This window comes from Camellia sinensis, chromosome 6 (genome assembly GCF_055761805.1).
Source record: "Camellia sinensis isolate YWXY chromosome 6, ASM5576180v1, whole genome shotgun sequence".
In the NCBI taxonomy this organism is placed as follows: Eukaryota; Viridiplantae; Streptophyta; class Magnoliopsida; order Ericales; family Theaceae; genus Camellia; species Camellia sinensis.
The window spans coordinates 124,022,199-124,044,678 of NC_138966.1; the positions used below are offsets into that span (position 1 = coordinate 124,022,199).

Consider the following 22,480-nt stretch of genomic DNA (forward strand, 5'->3'; position numbering starts at 1 on the left):
GTGTACACTATTTGCTCAAAATTGGTAATATTAGCTCGACCATGCAATAAAATTGCAAACTAAATAATTTTTTCACTTAACTAACAAGAAAACTGACGCGTAAGAAAACAATAGCACTATCCAAGCCATGAAGCACTCTACATCACCAAACTAGATAAACAATTTTAGGTTCCCTCCAAATTCATGAATGTTTGAACTGTATCCAAACGACAAATGTGTCATATTTGAATTGTACATTACAATAATTCATCATCCAAGAGAAAGAGAATGGAAGGGGGAGGGTGGACACTGGTGACAAGGAAACGAAAGCCAAGCTATCATCAGATTCATCACAGGGGACCAGGATTGATCACGGTCTTTGTGGACAACCTCCTAGAATCTATGGTGCCAAAAAGTCTTTTCACTCTATTTAGCAGTTATCGTGTGGTGAAGGACGTTTTTATTCCGAAAAAAAGGAGGAAAGCCACTGGATCACTATTTGGGTTTGTTAGATATGATTGTCAAATAGTAGCAAAGGTAGCAGTTCAAAAAGCAGATGGAATTTGGTGTGATGACAGGAGTCTGAAGGTGAGAAGAGCAGAGTTTGGAAATGACGCTCAATATCTGAAGAAGGAAGAGGTCAAAAAAGGCAAGATTGAACAGATGGAACAAAGGATGTACGACAAGCTTACAAATGGGGGCACTGGCCAGAGATCTTATGCTAATGTTGTCCAAGGTATAAGAAAGGAGAATCCTCCGATAACTATAAGAGCACAGGAAGTTAGAACTGGATGGCTATATGAAAGTTTAGTGATAAAGCTCAGATCTTTCTTTTGTCTTAATGCCTTCAAAGAAGAATGCTGCAAATGAGGTCTAAAGGAGGTGAGCATAAACAATGGTGGTGGCCGTATGACACTACCATCTTTCAAGTCAATGGAACATCTGAAGGAATGGAAGGGTAGACTAGAGGAATGGATATATGAGTAGTGTGTATTAATAGAAGAGTGGCAGAAAGGAAAAGTTATTGAACAAGAAAGGTGTGTGTGGCTGGCATGTTATGGTATTCCTGTCAATCTTTAGAATACTAGAACCTTCAAGGAGATTGGTACTATTTGGGGAGAAGTTATCCAACACGATAAAGATACAAGTAATGCAAAGTCATTTCCATGTGGTAAAGTAAGGATTATTACTAGTAGTAGAGAGTTTATCAATCAAGTGATCATGTTAGAATGTAATGGGAAGCAATATCCAGTAAGGGTGGTTGAAGAATTACTTTCACCAGCATGGTTAAGATCTGGAGAGTGCACTTACCAATATAATGACGGCCTTTTCTCCATCTCCAGCAATGAGGTTGACATGAATTCAGATGCCAAAGATGATAGGGTAGAGGCAGGAAAGGAAGATGACAGCAGGGCTGATGTGGCATTCTCTAATGAGGTGGCAAGCATAGTGAAAGACACAGTGGAGGGTAGTTTACACGTAATGGAAGACAGGGTCAGAAGGGTGGTTGAATCCACAGTGAGAAAGTCAGATGATGGCTTAGGGAACTCAACAGTTGGGGGCTATGATCATGATGGTGTTCTGAAGAGTGTAGACAAATTTTCAAAAAAGATGGCTGAGCAGCCCCAATGTTTAGATGGCAGTATACACACGGATGGGTTCATAAAGAGTTTGAGTTGGCCAAAACTTGTTAGGCCGAACATTAATTTAGAAGTAGTGCTTCATAGAACCCAAGTTGAAGATTGTCCTGTTAGGCCAGTTGGGCTTTCATTATCAAATTTGAGTGACTGTGTGGCCCAGTCACAGTTTATTGAAGATGGAGCCCAAGTAGTTTTGAAGGATGGGGAGGGTAGAACAGCTAAGGGTAGAGAGGAAAGTGTCTTTCACAGCAAGGGAGTATACGCCCAAAGGAGAAGAGGAGTAGCAAAAAGGTGTGGCAAGCCTTTTCAGAAAGGCAGAATACTACCTAAAAGCTTCAATAGGGGTGCATATTCAGAGCAGCTGCTGTTGCAATTTCAAATTCACAATCGTTTAATAGTGAATCGAGCAAAAGGCGGGGTAGGCTAATTAAGGAGGCTAAAGCAACAATCCAGCTGGGGAAATCACTAGGTATTGATTTTGGTGGGAAGGAGGATGTTGTGCTAGATCAGATAGTCCAGCTGGAAGACAGGGATTTGGAGAGGATTGCTGTTGGTGCACAGGTAGCTGACGTCTGAATCATCAGTGGAGGCGTATAGGTGTTATATAGATTCCTTTATAAAGATAATGTCATGGAATGTTCGTGGTCTAAGTAGACCACAGAAAAGGAGCAAAATTAAGCACATGTTAAAAGAAAGAGGAGTGGATGTGATGTTATTTCAAGAATCAAAGCGAAGCAACTTGGGAGGAAATGTTTATTAAATCTATTTGGCCATTTGATAAAATGGAGTATGTGGATGTAGATGCTGATGGTAGTGCTGGGGCCTTATTGTGTATTTGGAACCCTGAGAGATTTAAGCTTGTTGATTGCTATGGCTCAAGAAACTTTATCATTCTATCAGGTACTGTTGGTCTATCTTTTGATTGCTCTGTGGTGAATCTTTATGCTCCCAATGATGTTTGTAAGAGAAGGCAGCTGTGGGAATTATTGAAGAGAATGAAAATTTCCTACTCTAATCCATGGTGCATGGGCGGAGATTTTAATGAAATTAGATTTCTCAGTGAAAGGAAGGGTTGCTCAAGAAGGGAGAGAGGCATGAATGATTCTAATGAGTTGGTAGATCAGTTGAGTCTAGTTGATTTGCCAATGAGGGGTAGAAGTTTTACGTGGTGCAATGTACAAGATGGGGAGAGATGGAGCAGGATAGATAGATTCCTTTTGGAGAGTAGTTGGCTTGAGTTCTCTTTCAAGCAATGGGGTCTGCCTAGAACAATTTCTGATCACTGTCCAGTCCTATTAATGGAGGATGAGAGGAATTGGGGACCAAAACCTTTCAGGTTTATTAATGCTTGGTTACTTCATCCTACTTTCAAAACAGTGGTGAAGAGCTCATGGGATGAAGAAGTTCAACCAGGTTGGGCTCGGTTCAGATTGATGAGGAAGCTAGCAACACTCAGAGTCAACCTCAAAAGATGGAATTCAGAGGTGTTTGGCCATGTGGAAACTCAACTAAAGCAAGCAGAGGAGGATTTACATGCACTGGATTTGGTGGCAGAAGAAAGATCATTGTCAAAATTAGAAGTAAGTAGAAGGAGAGAAGTTAGAGGGCAGGTTTGGAATCCGAGTACAAGGAGAGTTTATGGCATCAAAAATCTAGAATGGTGTGGGCTAAGTGTAGGGATAAGAATACAAGGTTATTTCACATGTTGGCAAGTTCAAGATAAAGGAGAAATTTACTTGATTCAGTTGTGGAAGATGGGGTCAGGTTGGTGGAGCTAGTTAGAGTGAAGCAATCAGTTCATAGGAACTATGAGAGATTATTTGCTGAAACTTGGTGTTCTAGGCCAAAGCTTCTTGGCCCTTTTGCATCCATAATTTCTCCTGTGCAGGTTGAAAGCCTAGAAGCATAATTGGTAACAAGGCTCCTGGACCGGATGGGTTCAATTTGGCTTGCATTCAAAAATGTTGGGAGGTAATGAAGGGAGAAATATTACAATTCATGTATGAGTTTCACTCCAATGGGAAGCTGGTCTCGGGTCTAAATAGTTCTTTTATCACCCTAATACCTAAGAGGGAGAACCCCTGTGAGTTAAGTGATTATAGGCCAATTAGCCTAGTCAATTAAACATATAAAATTTTAGCTAAAGTGCTGTCTAAAAGGTTGAAGAGGGTCCTGGCAACAATCATTAGTGAAGTTCAAACAGCTTTTTTTTTTTTTTTGGGGGGGGGGGGGGGGGAAGATTCATTCTCGATGGTGTTTTGATTGCAAATAAAGTGGTGCATTGGTGGAAAGCTGGAAAAATGAAAGGTATTATACTCGAGTTGGATTTTGAAAAGGCATACAATTCAATTAATTGGGAGTTCCTTTTCTCAATGATGAAGAATTTTGGTTTTGCGGATAAATGGGTGGGTTGGATTAAAACATGCCTATCATCAACTAAAGTTTCTGTCCTGGTGCTCTCCAACAGCAGAATTCAGTCCTCAGAGAGGGTTTAGGCAGGGAGATCCATTATCTCCACTTCTGTTCAACATTGTTGCTGAAGGTTTGAATCTGTTGATTGAAAGAGCAAAGGAGAAGGGGCTGATAAAAGGTGCATGTGTGGGGCCTAATGAGTTGAAATTCTCTCATTTGCAATTTGCAGATGACACCATTATATTCCGTGAGGCAGAGAGGGGGGAACTGGTGCACATTAAGAGAACTTTGCATTGTTTTAAGGTGTTGTCTATGATAACAGATGACAAAACTTGTGTATGTTAATTAATCAAAAGAAGAATTACAAAATATATAAACGAAACCCTAATAATCCCTAATAATCTAAAGTACTAAACTATCCTTAATGAATAATATAAACTACATAATTCACACCCCCCCTCAAACTGAGGATGCGAGCGCAGAAAGCATCGAAAGTTTGCCAACAAGAAAACGAAAACGAGCAACAGTATGAGTCTTCGTAAAAAAATCGGCCAACTGAAGAGATGAGGGAACAAAAGGGAGAGTAATACTGCCAGCCTGAAGATGCTGTCTGACAAAGTGACAATCTATTTCAACATGCTTTGTCCGCTCATGAAAGACTGAATTATGGGCAATCTGGACAGCACTCTGATTATCACAATACAACGGAGTCGGATCAGAAAGAGAGACACCCATATCAGAAAGAAGCCAGCGAAGCCAAACGATCTCGGAAGTAGCATAAGCCATGGCACGATACTCAGCCTCAGCAGTGGAACGAGCAACAACAGATTGTTTCTTACTCTTCCAGGATATAAGGGAATCGCCAAGGAAAACACAAAGACCAGAAGTAGATTTGCGATCAGAGATGTCACCTGCCCAATCAGCGTCAGCATAGGCACGGAGAGTCAAGTCTGACGAGGCAGATAACAGCAAACATTGCAACAAAGTGCCACGAAGGTAGCGCAAAGTACGAAGTAAGGCAGCCCAGTGTGTGGAACGAGGAGCAGAAACAAACTGACTGAGAATGTGCACAGCATAGGAGATATCCGGACGAGTAACGGTGAGATAAACAAGGCACCCAACCAACTCGCGATACAAAGTGGGATCCTCAAGAGGAACGCCATCAGAAGCAGAAAACTTAGCATGCAACTCAAGAGGAGTGTCAACAATTTTCTCATCAGTGAGATTGGCACGAGAAAGAATATCACGGGCATATTTAGTCTGAGAGAGAAGATAACCAGTAGGAGAAGTAGCAACCTCAATACCAAGAAAATACCGAAGAAATCCCAAATCCTTCATCTCGAACTCCTGAAACAACTGATGCTTAACCTCCTCAATAGTACTGTAATCAGAGCCAGTGATGATCATATCATCCACATATAAGAGAAGGAGAATAAGTCCAACAGAAGTGCGTCGAACAAAGAGAGCGCAATCATGATGACTAGGGCGAAAACCAAGCTGAAGGGCAACAGAGTGAAATCGCTCATACCAAGCACGAGGAGACTGCTTGAGACCATATAGAGCACGGCGAAGACGACAAACAACACCAGGAGGGTGAGAGAGACCCGGTGGAGGGCGCATATACACTTCTTCAGCAAGATGCCCATTCAGAAAAGCATTTTTGACATCTAGTTGAAACAAGGGCCAATGATGGGCAGCAGCAACAGAGATAAGAGTACGAACAGTAGTCATCTTGGCAACGGGGGCAAAAGTCTCATCGTAATCAATTCCATACTCCTGAGAAAAGCCTTGGGCAACTAGACGAGCTTTGTACCGTTCCAAAGACCCATCAGAAAGGGTTTTGACCTTATAGACCCATTTACAGCCTACAACATTCTTGTCAGCAGGTAATGGAACCAAATCCCAAGTCTGAGTGTTAGCCAAAGCAGTTAACTCATCATTCATGGCAGCAATCCAATTGGGATCATGACAAGCTTCCTTGTAAGACCTGGGCTCAAAATATGTATGAAGACAAGAAAGAAAAGACTGATAGGAAAGGGAAAAACATGTATTACCAAAACCATACCAGTTCGGAGGATGACGATCTCGCTTTGGGAAGCGATGTGCAGAAGGAGCGGGATCCAAAGAAACAGCTGGAGGGACAGTAGAGCTAGAGACAGGTGAGCTCGGAAGTGCTTTGCGGCGTTGATAAACAATAAGAGGAGCAGGAGAAGTGGGAGCAGGAGAAGCGGGAGCTGGAGATGAGGTAGCTGGAGAGGTATTAGAAGTGCTAGTAAGAGGCAAAGTAGAGACCTCAAGGTCAGAAACAAACTCATCAGGAGAAACATTAGGAGGAAATGGGTCAACATGAACCAATTCATCCTTAGTAATAGGAACAGGGGTGGAAGGTATAGTATAGTAGGGTAGTTTTTCTAAAAAAGTGACATGCCTAGACACATATAGCTTTTTGGTGGAAGGATCATAGCACCGATAACCTTTCTGATTAATGCCATACCCTAAAAAGACACATAGGACACAACGAGAACTAAGCTTGGAGCGCGCCCGTTTAGGAAGGAGCACAAAGCACGCAGAACCAAAAATGCGAAGAAGAGAATAATTGGGAGTAACACCAAAAAGACGCTCATACGGAGATGAGCCTGAGAGAAGAGGAGTAGGCATCCGATTGAGAAGATATGCAGCAGTGAGCACAGCTTCTCCCCAGAAAACAGAAGGGACAAAAGATGAGAGCAACAAAGAGCGAGCTGTATCAAGGAGATGGCGATGTTTGCGCTCAGCTCGACCATTTTGTGCAGGAGTGTCAGAACATGAAGACTGATGAATAGTTCCATGAGTAGCTAAATACTCCTCAAACTCAGACAAGTAATACTCACCCCCCAAATCAGAACGAAGAATTTTAATGGTGGTAGAAAATTGAGTGCGAATCATGGAGTGAAAATTAGAATATATTTTGTAAAAATCAGATTTTCGAGTCATCAAATAAACCCAAGTAAACCGACTGTAATCATCCACAAAAGCTACATAATATTGCGAACCACCTTTGGTAACTATAGGGGAAGGACCCCAAACATCAGTATGGACCAATTGAAAAGGAGAAGATGAAATAGAACTACTTTTATTAAAAGGAAGAGCAGACATTTTAGCCAGTTTACAACCACGACACTCAGAAATATCACTAATGGGAAAATTGCCTAAATGTCCAGACCTAACTAACATCCTCAACCGATCACTCGACAGATGACCTAACCTAGAATGCCAAATATAAAACAAAGATGACTTATTGTTTAAACAAAAAGAAGACAATGCAGTAGAAGACACTTCTAGAGGAACATGCAAGCTCTCCAAGATATATAGTTCTCCAACTCTACGCCCGATCCCAATCTGCCTCTTGGATACCCGGTCCTGTACAACACAATGAGAAGAAGAGAAAACAACATCAAAATCGGAATCAGATAATTGACTAATAGAAATAAGACTGAGTGAGAGGTGAGGCACATAAAATACAGGAGAAAGAGACAAATGGGAGCAGGAAATAGAACCAACAGAGTGTACAGGCATAGAAGAACCATTAGCAGTAGCAATAGTGATAGAAGAAGAAGGAGAGACACAATTACTGAGGAGAGATGCAACAGGGGTCATATGATGTGAACAACCAGAATCAAAGATCCACGAAGTATGGATATTACCTGAAGAGGATGAACCAGACAAACCGAATTGAGTGGTAGTCATAGCGGAGGCTTGGGACGAAAGATTTGGATTGGCCACCATGAAAGACTTGAACTGCTCAAACATAGACTGCATATTGGAAGATGGATCATTCTCAGAAACTGGTGCAGAAAAGGCGGCAGATGAGCGAGATCCTGAAAATGTCGGCTTAGCGAATGGTGAACCAGATGAACGACCCTTGGGCTGCAAAAGTTTAGGACATGCATGTTTCCAATGGCCTTTTTGATGACAGAAGCTGCACTCATCCATGGAAACCCGAGGCTTGGGCTTACCAGTAACTTGAAATAAATGAGAAGATGGGGTGGGCAAAAGCGGAGGAGTGGCAAAAACTGACTGGGAAGCAGGAGTACCATGAGCCACCTTAAATCGAGTTTCTTCCGCAATAAGCTCACGGACAGCACCATCCACAGAAGGCAAGGGAGACCGATGAAGAATAGCTCCCCGAAGTGGCTCAAATTGATCACGAAGGGCCATGAGAAATTGAACAAGATGTTGTTTCTCCCGATACTTGATATAACTGTCAAGTAACTGCAAATCGGACGGTTCCATCAAAGCAAGCTGATCCCAATAAGTAGTCATCTCATTGTAGAACTCCTGAATGGACTTATCTTTCTGACTAGCACTGCGAATAGACATCTCAAGTTCATACTGCTTTGCAAAGTTAGACTCAAGGTACATAGTCTTCAAATAGTCCCAAACTTGTTTAGAAGTAGAATACTTGGAAAAATTCATACCAATGGTAGTTTGAACTGAATTATGAAACCAAGTAAGAATTTGTGCATTTTCCTTATCCCATTTAGCAACATCGGCCTCAGTTTCTTGAGATTCCACAGGTCTAATAGTCGTACCAATAACATAATTCCACATACCTTTACCCATTATAAAATTTTTCATCACATGAGACCAATAAGAATAATTGGTACCATCTAATTTAGTAGTAATAGCTTGCAATTTATCATCAGCCATATTGTATAACCAAACTACAGTACATTCAAAACAGAGTGAAAGGCAGCAGAGAAGAGAGAGAGATGAATGACCTGTCAAGAGTAGCAATGCACTCTTCTCATAACCACGACAACCTATACACCAGAGAGCAGTGATGGAGGTTCACCGTTTACACGCGCTAGGTCGAAATAGAGAGAAGATCAGCGAGATACCCAACCTAGGTCTCCGAATGAACCAGGGACCAGCGATGGAAGCTTCCTAGGGTTTCGATGACGACCTTGCGAAGAAAGAGACAGAGCTGCGATGGCCTTGCGAAGAGAGAGACAGAGCTGCGATGGCCTTGCGATAGAAGGAGAGAGAGCTACGATGTGCGATGAGAGACAGAGCTGCAATGGTCGATGATGACCTGCGAGGTATGCTACTGTTTGTCACTTGGCTCTGATACCATGATAACAGATGACAAAACTTGTGTATGTTAATTAATCAAAAGAAGAATTACAAAATATATAAACGAAACCCTAATAATCCCTAATAATCTAAAGTACTAAACTATCCTTAATGAATAATATAAACTACATAATTCACAGTCTAGATTAAAGATCAATTTCCACAAAAGTGTGATGTGTGGGGTTGGTGTAACTGATATGGAGGTTAATTAATGTAAGAAAAACTGATGTATTATTGATTGATATAATGTTATAATTCTGTCTATTACAAATGGTTCCTTATATAGATGTAGGTGTAGTGGATGGTGGTAGTGGTGTAGTGGGTTAGGTTTAGTGGAGTAGGTGAGGTGGTGTAGTGGGTTAGGTTTAGTGGAGTAGGTGAGATGGTAGTGGTGTAGTGGGTTAGGTTTAGTGGAGTAGGTGAGGTGGTAGTGGTGGTAGGTGATGGTAAATTCTAACAGCCCCCCGCAAACTCAAGGAGGATAGAAACTAACCAACTTGAGTTTGAAGAGAGGAACAAAACAAGAAAATACATAAAAATAAAAAAGGATAGAAGACACTGTATGGTCGTGTCAGACCATTGGTGAAGACACTGAATGGTGGTGTCATAACGTTGTAGAGGACACTGTATGGGGGTGTCATAACGTTGTAGAGGACACTGTATGGTGGTGTCATAACGGTGTAGAGGACACTGGATGGCGGTGTCAGACCGATGTAGCAGACAGTTTATGGGGTCATGTCGGACCGTTGTAGCAGACAATGTTGTGACAGGTGTTGTGACAGTTTACAGAGTCTTGCTGGACCCTTGTAGAAACTAACCGGAATCAATGTCGGGACAGTTTACAGAGTCTTGTCGGACCCTTGAAGGAGCTAACCGGAATCAATGTCGGGACAGTTTACAGAGTCTTGTCGGACCCATAAAGGAGCTAACCGGAATCAATGTCGGGACAGTTTACAGAGTCTTGTCGGACCCTTGAATGAGCTAACCGGAATCAATGTCGGGACAGTTTACAGAGTCTTGTCGGACCCCTAAAAAGTCGCACCCTCAAAAGGCGTGGCCAATCCATAAAGACATGCCATCAAAATGCGTGCCCAATCCATAAAAAGGCGTGCCATCAAAAGTTGCGCCCTCAAAAGGCGCGCCCACTTCATCAAAAGTCGTGCCCGACAGAAAGCGTCGAGCCATCAAAAGGTGAGCCAGAGACGCAGCGAGGCACGTGAGCGACAGAGCGGCGTGTCGGCCGCGTCGTCAGTGTCAATATAAACCAATGCGGAGGCGGAGGAAACCAAACCAGACTGAAACCTCTGAACTTGTTATTCTGAAACAATCTGTAAATACTCTGTATCCAACCCTTCTCGGAAACACTCAGCAACCCAAAAAACATGGCCTCTTCTTCCCGTTCAGCTACCCAGAATATGGCCTCTTCATCCCGTGGTCTACTCACTCTCTTTCCCGACCTCAATGAGTCAACAAGAGAGAGAACTGGTGCGGTGGCCAGTGAACCTCAACCAAACACCTCTGTGTTTGCTCCGTTGAACTTTCCGATGCGGTCGGTGGAGCAAAAAATGGCGGTGCAAACTGATATTGAGGCCAATCAGTATACTCTGAAGTCATGTGTGGAAACCACGACTGCGGTCACAAACTTGTCGCACCGGCTGCAGAGCAGGACAAATGAGGTGCAACAGTTAAACTCCCAGCTGGCTCTGCTCCAACGCATGTATAAGGATGCACGAGCAGAGATAAGTGTGCTAAAGGCAGAAAACAAGGAGCTGAAGCGGAAGGCCACCGTGATGTTCCGATTTGGAGGTCCACCATATGCTGTAGTGGAGGAGCAGGGAGGAGGCAACGTGCTTGGTGGTCTAGGAAACACGGAGGTAGCACCGTCAAGGGCCGCTCAGGACGGAGGTAAGAAGAAGAGACCGGCGGCAGAGTAGAGAAGAAAAAGCCCGCCTGTGGATGTGGTTGCTTGTTTGTTTGTTTGTTTGTTTTTGTTTTTTTTTGGTGTAAAATTGTGATCGGGGTTGATCCCTGAAATGAATAAAGCAAGTGTGTTTGGCAAACTCGAATGGTAGGTGTGGTAATGCAGAAATGTGGTGTAAAATGGTGATCGGGGTGAGCCCCGTCATGAATAAAATGAGTTTGGTGTGCAGTTCGTCTTCGTCTTCTTCTTTTTTTTTTTTTTTTTGTGTTTTTGTTTTTTGTTGGTGATTTTAAATAATAAGAAGAAGGAGATATGAAGGGCGAAAGCATGTGCCCCGGTTGGAATAATAATAAAACGAATAAAAAAAAAATTGGGTTTGTGTAATGTGGTGGATGGTGATAGATTAAACAAATAGGAAGATATGATGAGGGGCTAAAGCCGGCGGATGAAAACATGTGAGAGGCATTGTGGTTAAATAAAAAAAGGAGTGGGTGGACAATAATAAAATAAAAGAAAGGAAAAGAGGGGGACAAGAGTTGGGAGATAGTTGGATGAAGAGAAAGTAGGTTCACCATTACAACGGCAGCGAACAGGTAGATATATGAATCTTTGTTCAGTTGATGGGAAAATCACTGCCCAGAGCAGCAACAACTAAGCTTCAACAAAAACTCACAGACCATCTTATCAAGACTCCCAAAAGATCCAAACCCATATCCCAGAACCGCTTGGTATCGCTGGAGACACCCAGATTCTGCTGCGAATTAAGGAGGCCCAAGTCAGAGAGGAAGATGGAGAACAACAAGAGCAGTAGCAGCAGCACCGGGGGCGGCGGCGCTGAGGAGCAGAACCACCGTACGCCGCTGGCAAGGGGGGTTTCCGATTGTGCAAAGCGGTGGTTCCAAAAACACCCTCAAGGATGCCAAGGCCAGCGATGTGTCTATGCAGGTGTTGGTGGGTCAGATGTATTACAACGGCTATGGCGTCCCTCAAGATGCCCAGAAGGGAAGAATTTGGATGACAAGAGCTTCTAGAATTAGATCCTCAGTTTGGAAAGTAAGCAATAAACGCCCAGGTTACAATGTAAGTGATTCTGATTCAGATGAGCCAGAGGGAAACTCCTGATTAGACCAACTTGGCATTTCCATCTAATACAATGGTGGTGTGTTTTAAGGAGGTGCCGAGAGGGAGAGGGAGGTTTGAATTGGTTGAGATCCGGCGGGCGGTCAAGGCAAGGCTGCCGCCCGCCGGAAGGCGAAGAACACCAAGATCTTTAACCTATTGCTCTGATACCATGTAAGAAAAACTGATGTATTATTGATTGATATAATGTTATAATTCTGTCTATTACAAATGGTTCCTTATATAGATGTAGGTGTAGTGGATGGTGGTAGTGGTGTAGTGGGTTAGGTTTAGTGGAGTAGGTGAGGTGGTGTAGTGGGTTAGGTTTAGTGGAGTAGGTGAGGTGGTAGTGGTGTAGTGGGTTAGGTTTAGTGGAGTAGGTGAGGTGGTAGTGGTGGTAGGTGATGGTAAATTCTAACAATTAATTTGCCTCAATTCTTCATTGCCACAGCAAAAAGCTCCCTATCAATTATCTGGGTCTACCTCTTGGGGCTAATCCCAGCAGGAAAAGCACTAGGCAACCAGTTATTGAGAAGGTGAAAAAGAAATTAGATGCATGGAACAGGAAAGTCCTGTCTTTCGCTGGTCAATTAACTTTGATTAGGTCAGTCCTCTCTAGTTTGTCATCCTACTTTCTATCAATTTTTAAAATACTCGTGGGAGTGGCTAAGCAGATCGAGAAGATTCAGGCAGCATTCTTGTGGAGTAACTCTGAACTTAAGAGGAAAGTTCATATGGTGAAATGGGAGGACATAGCAGTAGACAGATCGCATGGGGGTCTGGGGGTTAGAAAGTTGAGAGAAATAAATGCTTGCCTCTTGCTTAAATGGTGGTGGAGGTTTGGAGTGGAGGACAAAGCTTTATGGAAACAAATGTTGAGGTGCAAGTATGGTGAGGATGGAGGAAATTGGGTACCTACTGCACTAGAGTCCAGTTCAGTGTCCAGATTGTGGGCAGATATAGTCCAGCTTGGTACACATAGTCCTGAGTTGGTTGGTTATTATTTATCAAATTTTAAGCTAGTCGCAGGTAATGGGCAAAGACTCCAATTCTGGGAGGATAAGTGGTTAAATAATCTGTGTTTGAAGGAGGAATTTCCTAGGTTACACAGCTTATCCGAGGAGAAGGGTAGCACAATTCTGCAGTTGTATCACAGAAGAGGTTCAGTACCTGATTGGAATTTTCCTTTTAGAAGAACTCTATTAGCTTGGGAGGAGGAGGAGATTGTAAGGCTGCACGAGGTACTTAGGGATGAACCTATACTCTCAGTAGAATCTGAGGATTCATGTTTATGGTTGGCCAATCCATCAGGTTCATACTTCATACTCTGTAGCTTCAGCATGGAAGTGGTGGATGTTATTGAAAGCTCCTGTTGTAGGAGTTGCTGATATGCTGTGGCAAAACATTGCCCCACCCAAGGTGAAATTCTGTGGCTGGTTAGCTTGGAAAGGAAGCCTTAAAACTTCTACTTTTTTGAAGAGGATAAGAGTGTTGAATATGGAAGTTAGTTCGATGTGTTTACTGTGCGAAGCAGAGGAGGAGACAGTTAACCATGTTTTACTGTCCTGTCCTGTGGTATGGAAACTGTGGACAGATATGTTCCAGTGGTGGGATTTGGTTTGGGTGTTGCCGGGATCAGTTGAGGTATTATTGCGTTGGTGGGCAGGTTTTAAGTTCAAAAAGGCAGTTCAACCAATGTGGAAAAATGTTCCCCTAGCTGTTATGTGGTCAGTTTGGAAGGCTAGGAATGAGTACCTTTTTCACGAAAAGATTGTTGATGGGCTCAAATTAGCTGAGTTGGTGAAAATAAGGGTAGCACAATGGAGTAAGCAAAGTTCTAGAGGTTTGCAGTATTCAGTGGAGGACATTGTCAATAATCTTGATAGGATCAAAGCTTGATTGAAGTGGTGGTGGATGGTGTACTGCTGTTTTTGGTTCTTGTTTCAGTGGGTGTGGGTGGTCTCTGTGTTCTGTTTTTTGCTCTCTTGTTTGTGCTTTGGTTGGTTTCTCATCAACCTGGGGTTCGCTTGCATATGATTGTACTAGATTTGCGGTGCCAACCTAGTTGGGATTGCTTATTTTAGCTATGATGCTTGTAGTTTTCCCCTCTTTATTGTTGATTGTATGAGATGTCTCTTCCTTTCATCAATAAAGTTTTCTTTGTTTATCAAAAAATGTGTCATAAATGATGTTCTATACAGATATTTGGCCATATGATTAGATTCTAACTCAAGGCATTTATAAGGATGTTGCTAATATCACCTACTGAAGGAAAGTTAGCATTTCACATATATATTCAAAGGCAAACACATATACATCTATTTATGCAGAAATGTCTCTCTTCTTAATTTATACATTAAGAAACATATGGCTCCCCTAACAAAATAAGTGAGAGAGAAAGAGAGAGAGAGATCCACCAGATGATGGTGCTCTTTGATATTTAACTCATTGAAGGTTCCAATTTACTAAGCGACAAGCCAAACCAAGAAAAACTAATGAAGATTAAGGTGCTTGTAACTCTGGTATGGCAAGTCGGAAATCATTAGAAAATGTTAGAATTCATTTGGGGTGCCATAAATCCACATTGATAGCATGATTGCATATTTGTTGAGTGGAATCCACAAGTTTACCATGGCTCCAAGCCCTATTTGCAAATTGAGAATTGAGAGCGGGAGAGCAGGACCACCCAAACAAACTTTGGGCCCTTGGCTGCACACAAATGCATTTACCTTAAGGCTACAGTTACTTTTTCCACCTCCATTATTTATATAAATGTAATGATTCCACATTTTTGCCTTAGGAAATGTTAGTTGTGAGGTGGAAAGTCAGTTGTAAATGTTAAAACCGAAGTTTAATTTATAAGCAATAAGTCAGTTGTAAATGTTCAAACCCACCAAAAGACAAACCCAAGATACCACCCTCATTATGGGCCGCCTCTCATCCCCATCCCAAAAGGGTTTGATAGCGAGGTTACACTACAAGAAATTAATGTTTTAGAGACTAATATTTAGAGACTAATTAAATTTGGTCTTTAAAAATAATGACATAGGGACAAATTTAAACTTATGATAAATTACTTTCAAAAATGACTATTGATATTCTAGCTTTTGCACTTGGGCAATATTTACGTCACTTTTTTAGACCAATAAATCTGGTTGAGAATACATTATTGGCATTTAGGGACCAAATAATGGAAAATTACAAATCTCCCCCAGATGCAAATACACATCTGTTTTTTCAGTTTTGCAAATACGATGCTCGATGGAACGCTCTCTCATCGTCGAAGAAACTTCTCTCTATCTCGAGCTCCATCGCAGATTTTCCCTCTCTCTATTGCATATCTTCATTCCAACTCAGATTTGAGATCTACAAGCTTCAATCCACAATACATCTATCTTCTTCTTCAAATTTTCTGCAGATTTGGTGAGTCTCTCTATCTCTCTCTCTTTCCTTTCTCGGCCTATATATACATATATATTGTAGATCTATGAAGAACACAATAAGTAGTTCACGTTTTTGTTCGATTGCCCTACACATTGTCATGGATGGATCTCATTATCATCTTGTATCAAAACCTAGGGTTTCCTTATCTTTCTACATCTCGGTCCCTTCTCTCTCTCTCTCTCTCTCTCTCTCTCTCCATTTCATTGATTTTAGGTTTTTTCTAGCAATTTTTTGCTAGTATTAAGTTGAATAAAATTTCAGCCAAGAAGAAGTTCAAATTACCTTAACATGCTAGATATCTTAACATGAAGGACAACTGCCGCAAACATTTGCCAAGAAGTTTACCTGGTCTAAAGTATGCTGCGCAAAATCGGTGGTTGATATCATAACTCCAGCCACAAATGAATCCAACTTGAGACTAAGGCCAAGCTTGTCACTGCACTACAGGTTCACAGGGTAGAAGTGAAAAATCATAACGAGAAATCTTTAAACAGTCCCGTAGCTAATTCTTAATTAATTTTTAACATATTCAAGAAAATAAATATTTACGCCCACTTATACATTAGACCATCAATTTATTTCAGTGGCCCAAGAATTAACTAATCTACATGTTCAAGGGAATTAAATTGCTAATTTAAAAACCTATCTATACGATCATGCATATCCAAATGTTCTACACGCTGCTGCATATCATATTCAGTTCAAGTACTTTGACAGAAAACAATGTCTATTAGTCGTATTACATTTCAGAAATTATACCGTTTTGTGCATGTACATTTGGTGTAGTGATCAACAAAGAAAGCATATATCCAAACACTAATTAAACACCTACTCTATGTATGTTTGCTGACTGCAAAACTCTATACATTCTTGGCTAGAGAAACATTTATTTTTGGGAAGGGGGTCCAATTTAACTTTGGCCTCATGCTAGGGTCAGATGATCCTCTCCACCCTTGCTTCCAGATTTTGATCCTCTACTCCATCCACATTTTCCATGAGAAAGTAACTAATTAAAAATATGTAGGCGATACAGGTAATTAAATAATTGAATCTGGCCTTCATCTACCCTAAGTCAATAGAGTTCAGTCCTTGTTCTTCCCTTTGTCCTTAGTGACCTAATAAGTTTCTTGCTCAAGGACTTTGACGTATTCACTCTTCCCAATTCCCAGCCCATCAAGTGAACATGAGGTTGTGGGTGATTATGGATTAATTAAGACACAAGTCAGTCAGGGACCGCGAGCACAAAAAGAGAGGATAAACAAAAAAAAGAAGTCAATTTTCATTGAAGAAAGGAAAAAAGAAGCAAAATATTTTCGCTTGTCCATCACTTCCTAATTTTTGCCATCAATAAATACTTCACAACACCCCTCTCCAACATCAAAATACAAACAATCATGGTCTTCCAGCCATTAGCCAGATAAAATACATCCTTTCTCAGTAACAGTGCAGAAGCTCTTTAGTCCTCATCTTCATTTCCCTACCAAAACTTTGAAAAGCAAACTTTTTTCATTTTTTAGTTTTAGTAACTGGTAAAGAGGTTTCCAACTGCTAAAATCATTCTCAAAATATAGAGCATCAAGAGAAAAATTACTCATCATCCAAGATGAACAAAGAAGACAAAGATGTCCCTAATGAATATCAGATGTATCCCAGAGAATTTGCAGCTATATATCATTTTCAAGATTGTGAACTATAATAAGGTGAAGCCTAAGGCTCCGTTTGATTAGAAAAAAATAAATGATGGAAAGTGAAAGTGATAGAGAGTGAAGTAAAAGAAAAGAAAGTAATATATTTTCTTGTATAAATTTGATTACGATGAAAATTTTACAGGAAAATAGGAATTCTAATTATAACTAACTACTTTTTATAACATATTTTAACTTTCTTGTATTTTTTTGTGTTTTGCAAGAAACTATAAATTTAGTTACCATGCTATTATGAGTTGTATGAGAAAATTAACTTTCTTGTAACTTCCACCATTTTCATGCTAAACAAACTCAAAAAAATATATATATATTTTTTTCCATTTCTTTCACTTTCCACCATTTTCATCCTAACCAAATTGAGCCTAACAAATTTCAGTTTTGTTCATCTTTAATCTAATTCCTAGTTATTCTATAATCTAATTCCTTTAGCATTTGGAATTTATTGTTATTAAGGCATGGCATCATCTGCTAAGCCAAAGATAGTTGAAAGGGATGTGAAGGAGAAAGAATACAAAGAAGCTGACAAAGATATATTTTGAGAGATTTTCTTTTGAAGAAATTGTTGCTCTTCTTCATTTGAAATAGGAGAACACGAACTACTTTGATTTGAATTTTGAATTTGGAAACTTTGAGTTTTAATTTTTGTAGAATTTTACTTTCTATATACTCAATGGTTTTGGAATAGAGTGCCTTTGATGTGTGGATGTCAATTTTTTCTTTTTCTATATTATTGGATGACATTTAATTTTTGTGCATTTTTAGTTATGAAATTAAATGGTTACAAAATTCCCAACTTTGATTTTTAGCAACAAAAATGTGTGATAGAGAAAGTCATTTATCTTTTAGCGACCAAATATAATTGCGGTTAAAAATGTCATTATTTTGCTTTTTGCGACCAAATTAGGGGAGATGAAGTATTAGTGACCAAATGTTTAGTTCTGCACAATCAAACATTTTGTGACTATATAAATTTCGTCGCTAATTGTCATTTTCAGTGACACTTTTGAAAATTCGTCGCTAAAAGTCAATTTTGACTTTCCTAGACGCACTTTTAGTGACCAATATATTTTTTTCACTAAAATCATTTAGAGACCAAAATAATGGTTTTAAAGACCAAAATAATTGGTCGCCAAAAGTCTTATATGTTGTAGTGTTACCAGTTACTTGATTCTTGAATCAAATTATCATGTCTCCCTATGAAATGGTTACCTCCACTATGTATGAACAGTCGACAGATATATTATACACACACAAAAAAACAATTGATATGCAAGAAAGAACGTGTCTGGAAAACAATTCATAGCCAATAACATTTTCAGTTTTATTCGAATTACATGATAATTGATAATCTCAATCCAGCCACAATACTTATGTTATGGTTTTGATAATGATATAGGCACTTTACCAAAACAGGCATAAGTTAAAAAATATTATAAATTAAACGTATTAATTTATTTATTTTTTGGTTAAAAAAACTGCCAATATATAGAAAAAATACGTATATTTACTTCCTAAAAAAATATCATAAAGTGCACAACTCATAAGAAAATATATAAAACCGTCTAGTTTACAAGGCAAAAAGTCTATTTTTTGCAAACATAAAGAAAATATTTAAATAAAAAAATTACAAAAATATTATTAGAGTGAAATGTCAATGACATTTTAAAAATTATGAGAATAATAATGGTTGTTTTGATTGAAAATGAAGAGACTACTATATAGCATATTATCTATGAAAATGTTATGAAAAATTTTGAATGAAAAATTTTTGTAAGAAATAATGTATAGAGAAAGAGAGAGAATAAATTGTATGTATTATTATTGATTGATATGTTATTATTTCTATTACAATGATTCATGATTCCTATATATAGAAGAGGGTGAGTGTGTAGTAGGTAAGGAGTAGGTTTAAGTGGGTGAAGTAGGTGGAGAGTAGGTTTAGTGGAGTAGGTGAGGTGGTAGTGGTGTAGTGGGTTAGGTTTAGTGGAGTAGGTTTAAGTGGGTGAAGTAGGTGGAGAGTAGGTTTAGTGGAGTAGGTGAGGTGGTAGTGGTGTAGTGGGTTAGGTTTAGTGGAGTAGGTTTAAGTGGGTGAAGTAGGTGGAGAGTAGGTGGATTTTAACAATTTTGAATGTAATGGTGATGCCATTATTAGTGACATGCAAGTATAAGTAATCTCACTATAAAGATATGAAATTTATTGGATTGTTAGTTACATTGGACATGTAAGGCTCACTTTCTATATGTTTATTTACTATCAGTGGGTGATATCACATACCAATCATAATGTGGTATTATTATTATATTGAATTTTTAATCAAGTTTTGTATAAAAAAATAATTTATCATTATATAATTTTTTTTAAGACTTATATCCATATTTTTTTTTGTATTGTCCATAATATACTAATTACAAATAATATTATTTTTTTGATGTTTCTCGAAATCAATCGTAAAAACTTGCGTGAAATATTTTTGTAAAAATTTTCGATATCGTAATTAATAAGTGCCCCCTCTAATTTAATTTTCTGACTCCGCCACTGCAAACTAACCACATCGTTATTGCTCATACCCGCATTAGACACGAGTGAGACTTAAGGAACAATTAAAAAGAAAAGGGATCTAAATTCCTTCTTTCTTTGGATGGCTGCCTTCCATGTATCTCATAAAACCTGTTTTCAAGAGAGTTTTCATTATTAAAAAAAAAACACACACACAACAACAACAACTATCATTTTTTGCATTTGTCAAATTTATACCAAGGACAAATAACGAGCAACCTTTGAGCCAAAAGATCATGATAATGCAAGACAAGCCCAAGTGAACTTTAGATTATGTAAATTGTTATTAAGATCCTAATTTTTATTTAGTGTGTTCTGCTTGTCATGCATTTTTTAGTTTAAGCCACATTTATAGTCATCAAGAAATGATATTAAAGTCTTATCATTCATTGATGACAAGAAGTCATAGAAGCAGCCTTGTTATTCTATTCTAGCAAGCTATTTATAATAAAAAAAATAAAAATCTCTTACGTTGTGTTTGGTTGGGGAATCTGGAAAGGGATTTGGAAAGGGAAAACGTATGTGAAACTAGGTAAAATATAAATATGTTTTATTCACATTTCACCTACTTTTCTAAATCCCTCCTCAAATCCCCCAACCAGACACAGCATTAGGGTCTCATCAAGCCTCAGCGGCTTTATCTTTTCTTTTATTTTCTTTTTTTCTCTTCAATCTATTGTGTGTACCAAACAAGCCATCATGTGTTTTGGTCACTTTCTTCAATCTACCAAAGCCCAATTGCCAGTATCTCAAATCTTTTAAGTACTCGACTTTTTATCCTCTAGTTCATTAATTCTACTAGATCAATGAGCATTGAATGATAAATGGCAATTACTAACATAAAAGACTAATAATAATCCAAGTAGAAATTGATTGAAAAGAAAAAATGTTGAAACAACAAAACAGAGGACAAACAAAAAAAATGGGCAAGAGAGCCCAAGGGAACATACCAATTGCAAAACAGATACCCAATACAACCTCCAACTCCCAACAAAACTATCTTACTAGCTGCCATACAATTGTAATGAAGAATATTAACGAAAAACTCATGCTCTGTTTGGATCGGGGATTTGTAGAGGAAAAATAAAGTGAAAAAAAAATAATAATTTTAGCATCTTTTTACTTTACATTTTCTCTTTTCTTTTCCTTTCTCTTTACCAATCAATGAAAAATGTTACAATCAAATGAAAGCCATAGATCACAATGTAAAAACATATGGAAAAAGTACCTCCGTCGTTGATATCATCAGTTCTGCGAACAAACAACAAGAGCACGGCAACTTGATGGCGCGCGTAAAGAGTATTGATGACAAGCTCGATTTGAATCGCAACTTGATAAAAATGGTCTTCAGGCACGCCATCAAGTCACCATGCTCTTGTTGCTTTTGTGTCGCCTCTATAAAAATGCTTCTTAGCAGCGTGCTAATCGAGATACCAATGGAGAGATGCTCAAGCCCGAATTGGTGTCAGAGTGATTGCCACCAAGGAAGAGGAGGGGGCTTCCTAATCACCAAAGACATAGTTGCAACAAAAAAACCAATTATAAGTTACATGGAATAAACCCTATACCTACATTTCCCCTATTTTTTTATTTTCATTTTCAAATCTCTATCCAAATCACGATCCAATCCAAGTTAACATAACACGAACTATTCAGTGCTAACAATTGCACCATAGGCATTGTTTCAAGCCTTATTGTCTAGAGGTTATTTAGCTAAAATAATCGATATAACAAAATGTCTCATCCAATCAATAATCATTTCTTTTTTTTTTCTCACAGCTATCAAATCAAGTAAAAAAACAAAAACTATTATCCCAAATATAACTTTTTTTTAGCCAGATTAAAATAATTAAAAAGTCAAATAATCAACTAAAATAGCCTATTCCCAATCGGACCTTTAAAGTTGGAAAGTGTATAAAACAGTGTCATGAAAATATGTAAAAAAATGTATTAATTTCAATAAAAATGCATTAAATTTAAAAAAAAAATGCATAAATATGTGCTCTTCACTTTTTTGTCCTGTTACTTACGCACCACCAATTAGCAAGACCCAAATCAAAATTTAAAATCAAAATCAAAATTAAAAGACAAATGCTAATAAGCGTTCCCTAAGAATTATTTAATGTTGAAAAGTGTCATGAAAATAAGGTGTATTGATTTCAATAAAAATGTATTAAATTTAATAAAAAGTGTCTGTGTTCTTTAATTTTTTTTATTTTTCACTTGTGGCCTAGGGATTTGTTAGCAAAACCCAAATCAAAATTAATAAACAATATATATATACCTGTGGAGATGGAGTCTAGAAGAAGAGAAAGGAAAGCACCGATTGAAACGAGCTCGCGGCGGAGATGACCGGAGCGAGAGCGAGACTCGGACCCCCAAACTTTTGTTTGCCCAACACTCCAACGCTCCAACTTACTGCAATTCCCTTTTTTATGGGTAATTGACATTTTGTCCCTTTATCTTTGACTATTTTCTAACTTTTTGGCTCTTAAAATAGTTTTTTTTTTTTCTCACTTTGCCTCTTTTTATTTTAATTTTATTTTAAAAGATAACTTATTTTTAAAATTAAATAAAAAATGATATA

At 38.9% G+C, this 22,480-nt stretch overlaps 2 protein-coding genes and 1 long non-coding RNA gene across 5 annotated transcripts in view; 1 reads left to right on the forward strand and 2 right to left on the reverse strand.

The window, feature by feature from the left end:
- The window catches only part of LOC114306408 (uncharacterized), a 35,498-nt gene extending 13,183 nt beyond the window's left edge, over positions 1–22,315 (reverse strand). Inside the window, exons 1-3 of one of the 3 annotated variants that reach the window (XR_014331268.1) lie at positions 22,178–22,315; positions 21,122–21,395; positions 15,976–16,066 (exon numbers count right to left, since the gene is read on the reverse strand). Coding sequence is in view for 1 of the 3 variants with exons in the window: in XM_082872612.1 (XP_082728738.1) it covers positions 15,976–16,071; positions 21,122–21,253 (228 nt within the window). In the remaining 2 variants the exon portion in view is untranslated. Of the gene's footprint in view, positions 1–15,975; positions 16,072–21,121; positions 21,396–22,177 lie in introns of those variants that run through there. The other 2 variants (XM_082872612.1, XR_014331269.1) reach the window with 2 other exon arrangements.
- Positions 7,250–8,784, reverse strand: LOC114281601 (retrovirus-related Pol polyprotein from transposon RE1). The gene is made up of 2 exons (XM_082872608.1): positions 7,715–8,784; positions 7,250–7,430 (listed from the first exon to the last, which is right to left on the reverse strand). Exons 1-2 carry the CDS (start codon positions 8,718–8,720, stop codon positions 7,393–7,395), a joined length of 1,044 nt encoding a protein of 347 aa, XP_082728734.1. The 5' UTR covers positions 8,721–8,784; the 3' UTR covers positions 7,250–7,392.
- LOC145792127 (uncharacterized) lies at positions 15,434–18,018 on the forward strand. Its single transcript, XR_014331271.1, has 2 exons — positions 15,434–15,609; positions 17,790–18,018. It is a non-coding gene; the product is annotated as an uncharacterized LOC145792127 (long non-coding RNA).
- Positions 22,316–22,480: the final 165 nt, after the last annotated feature.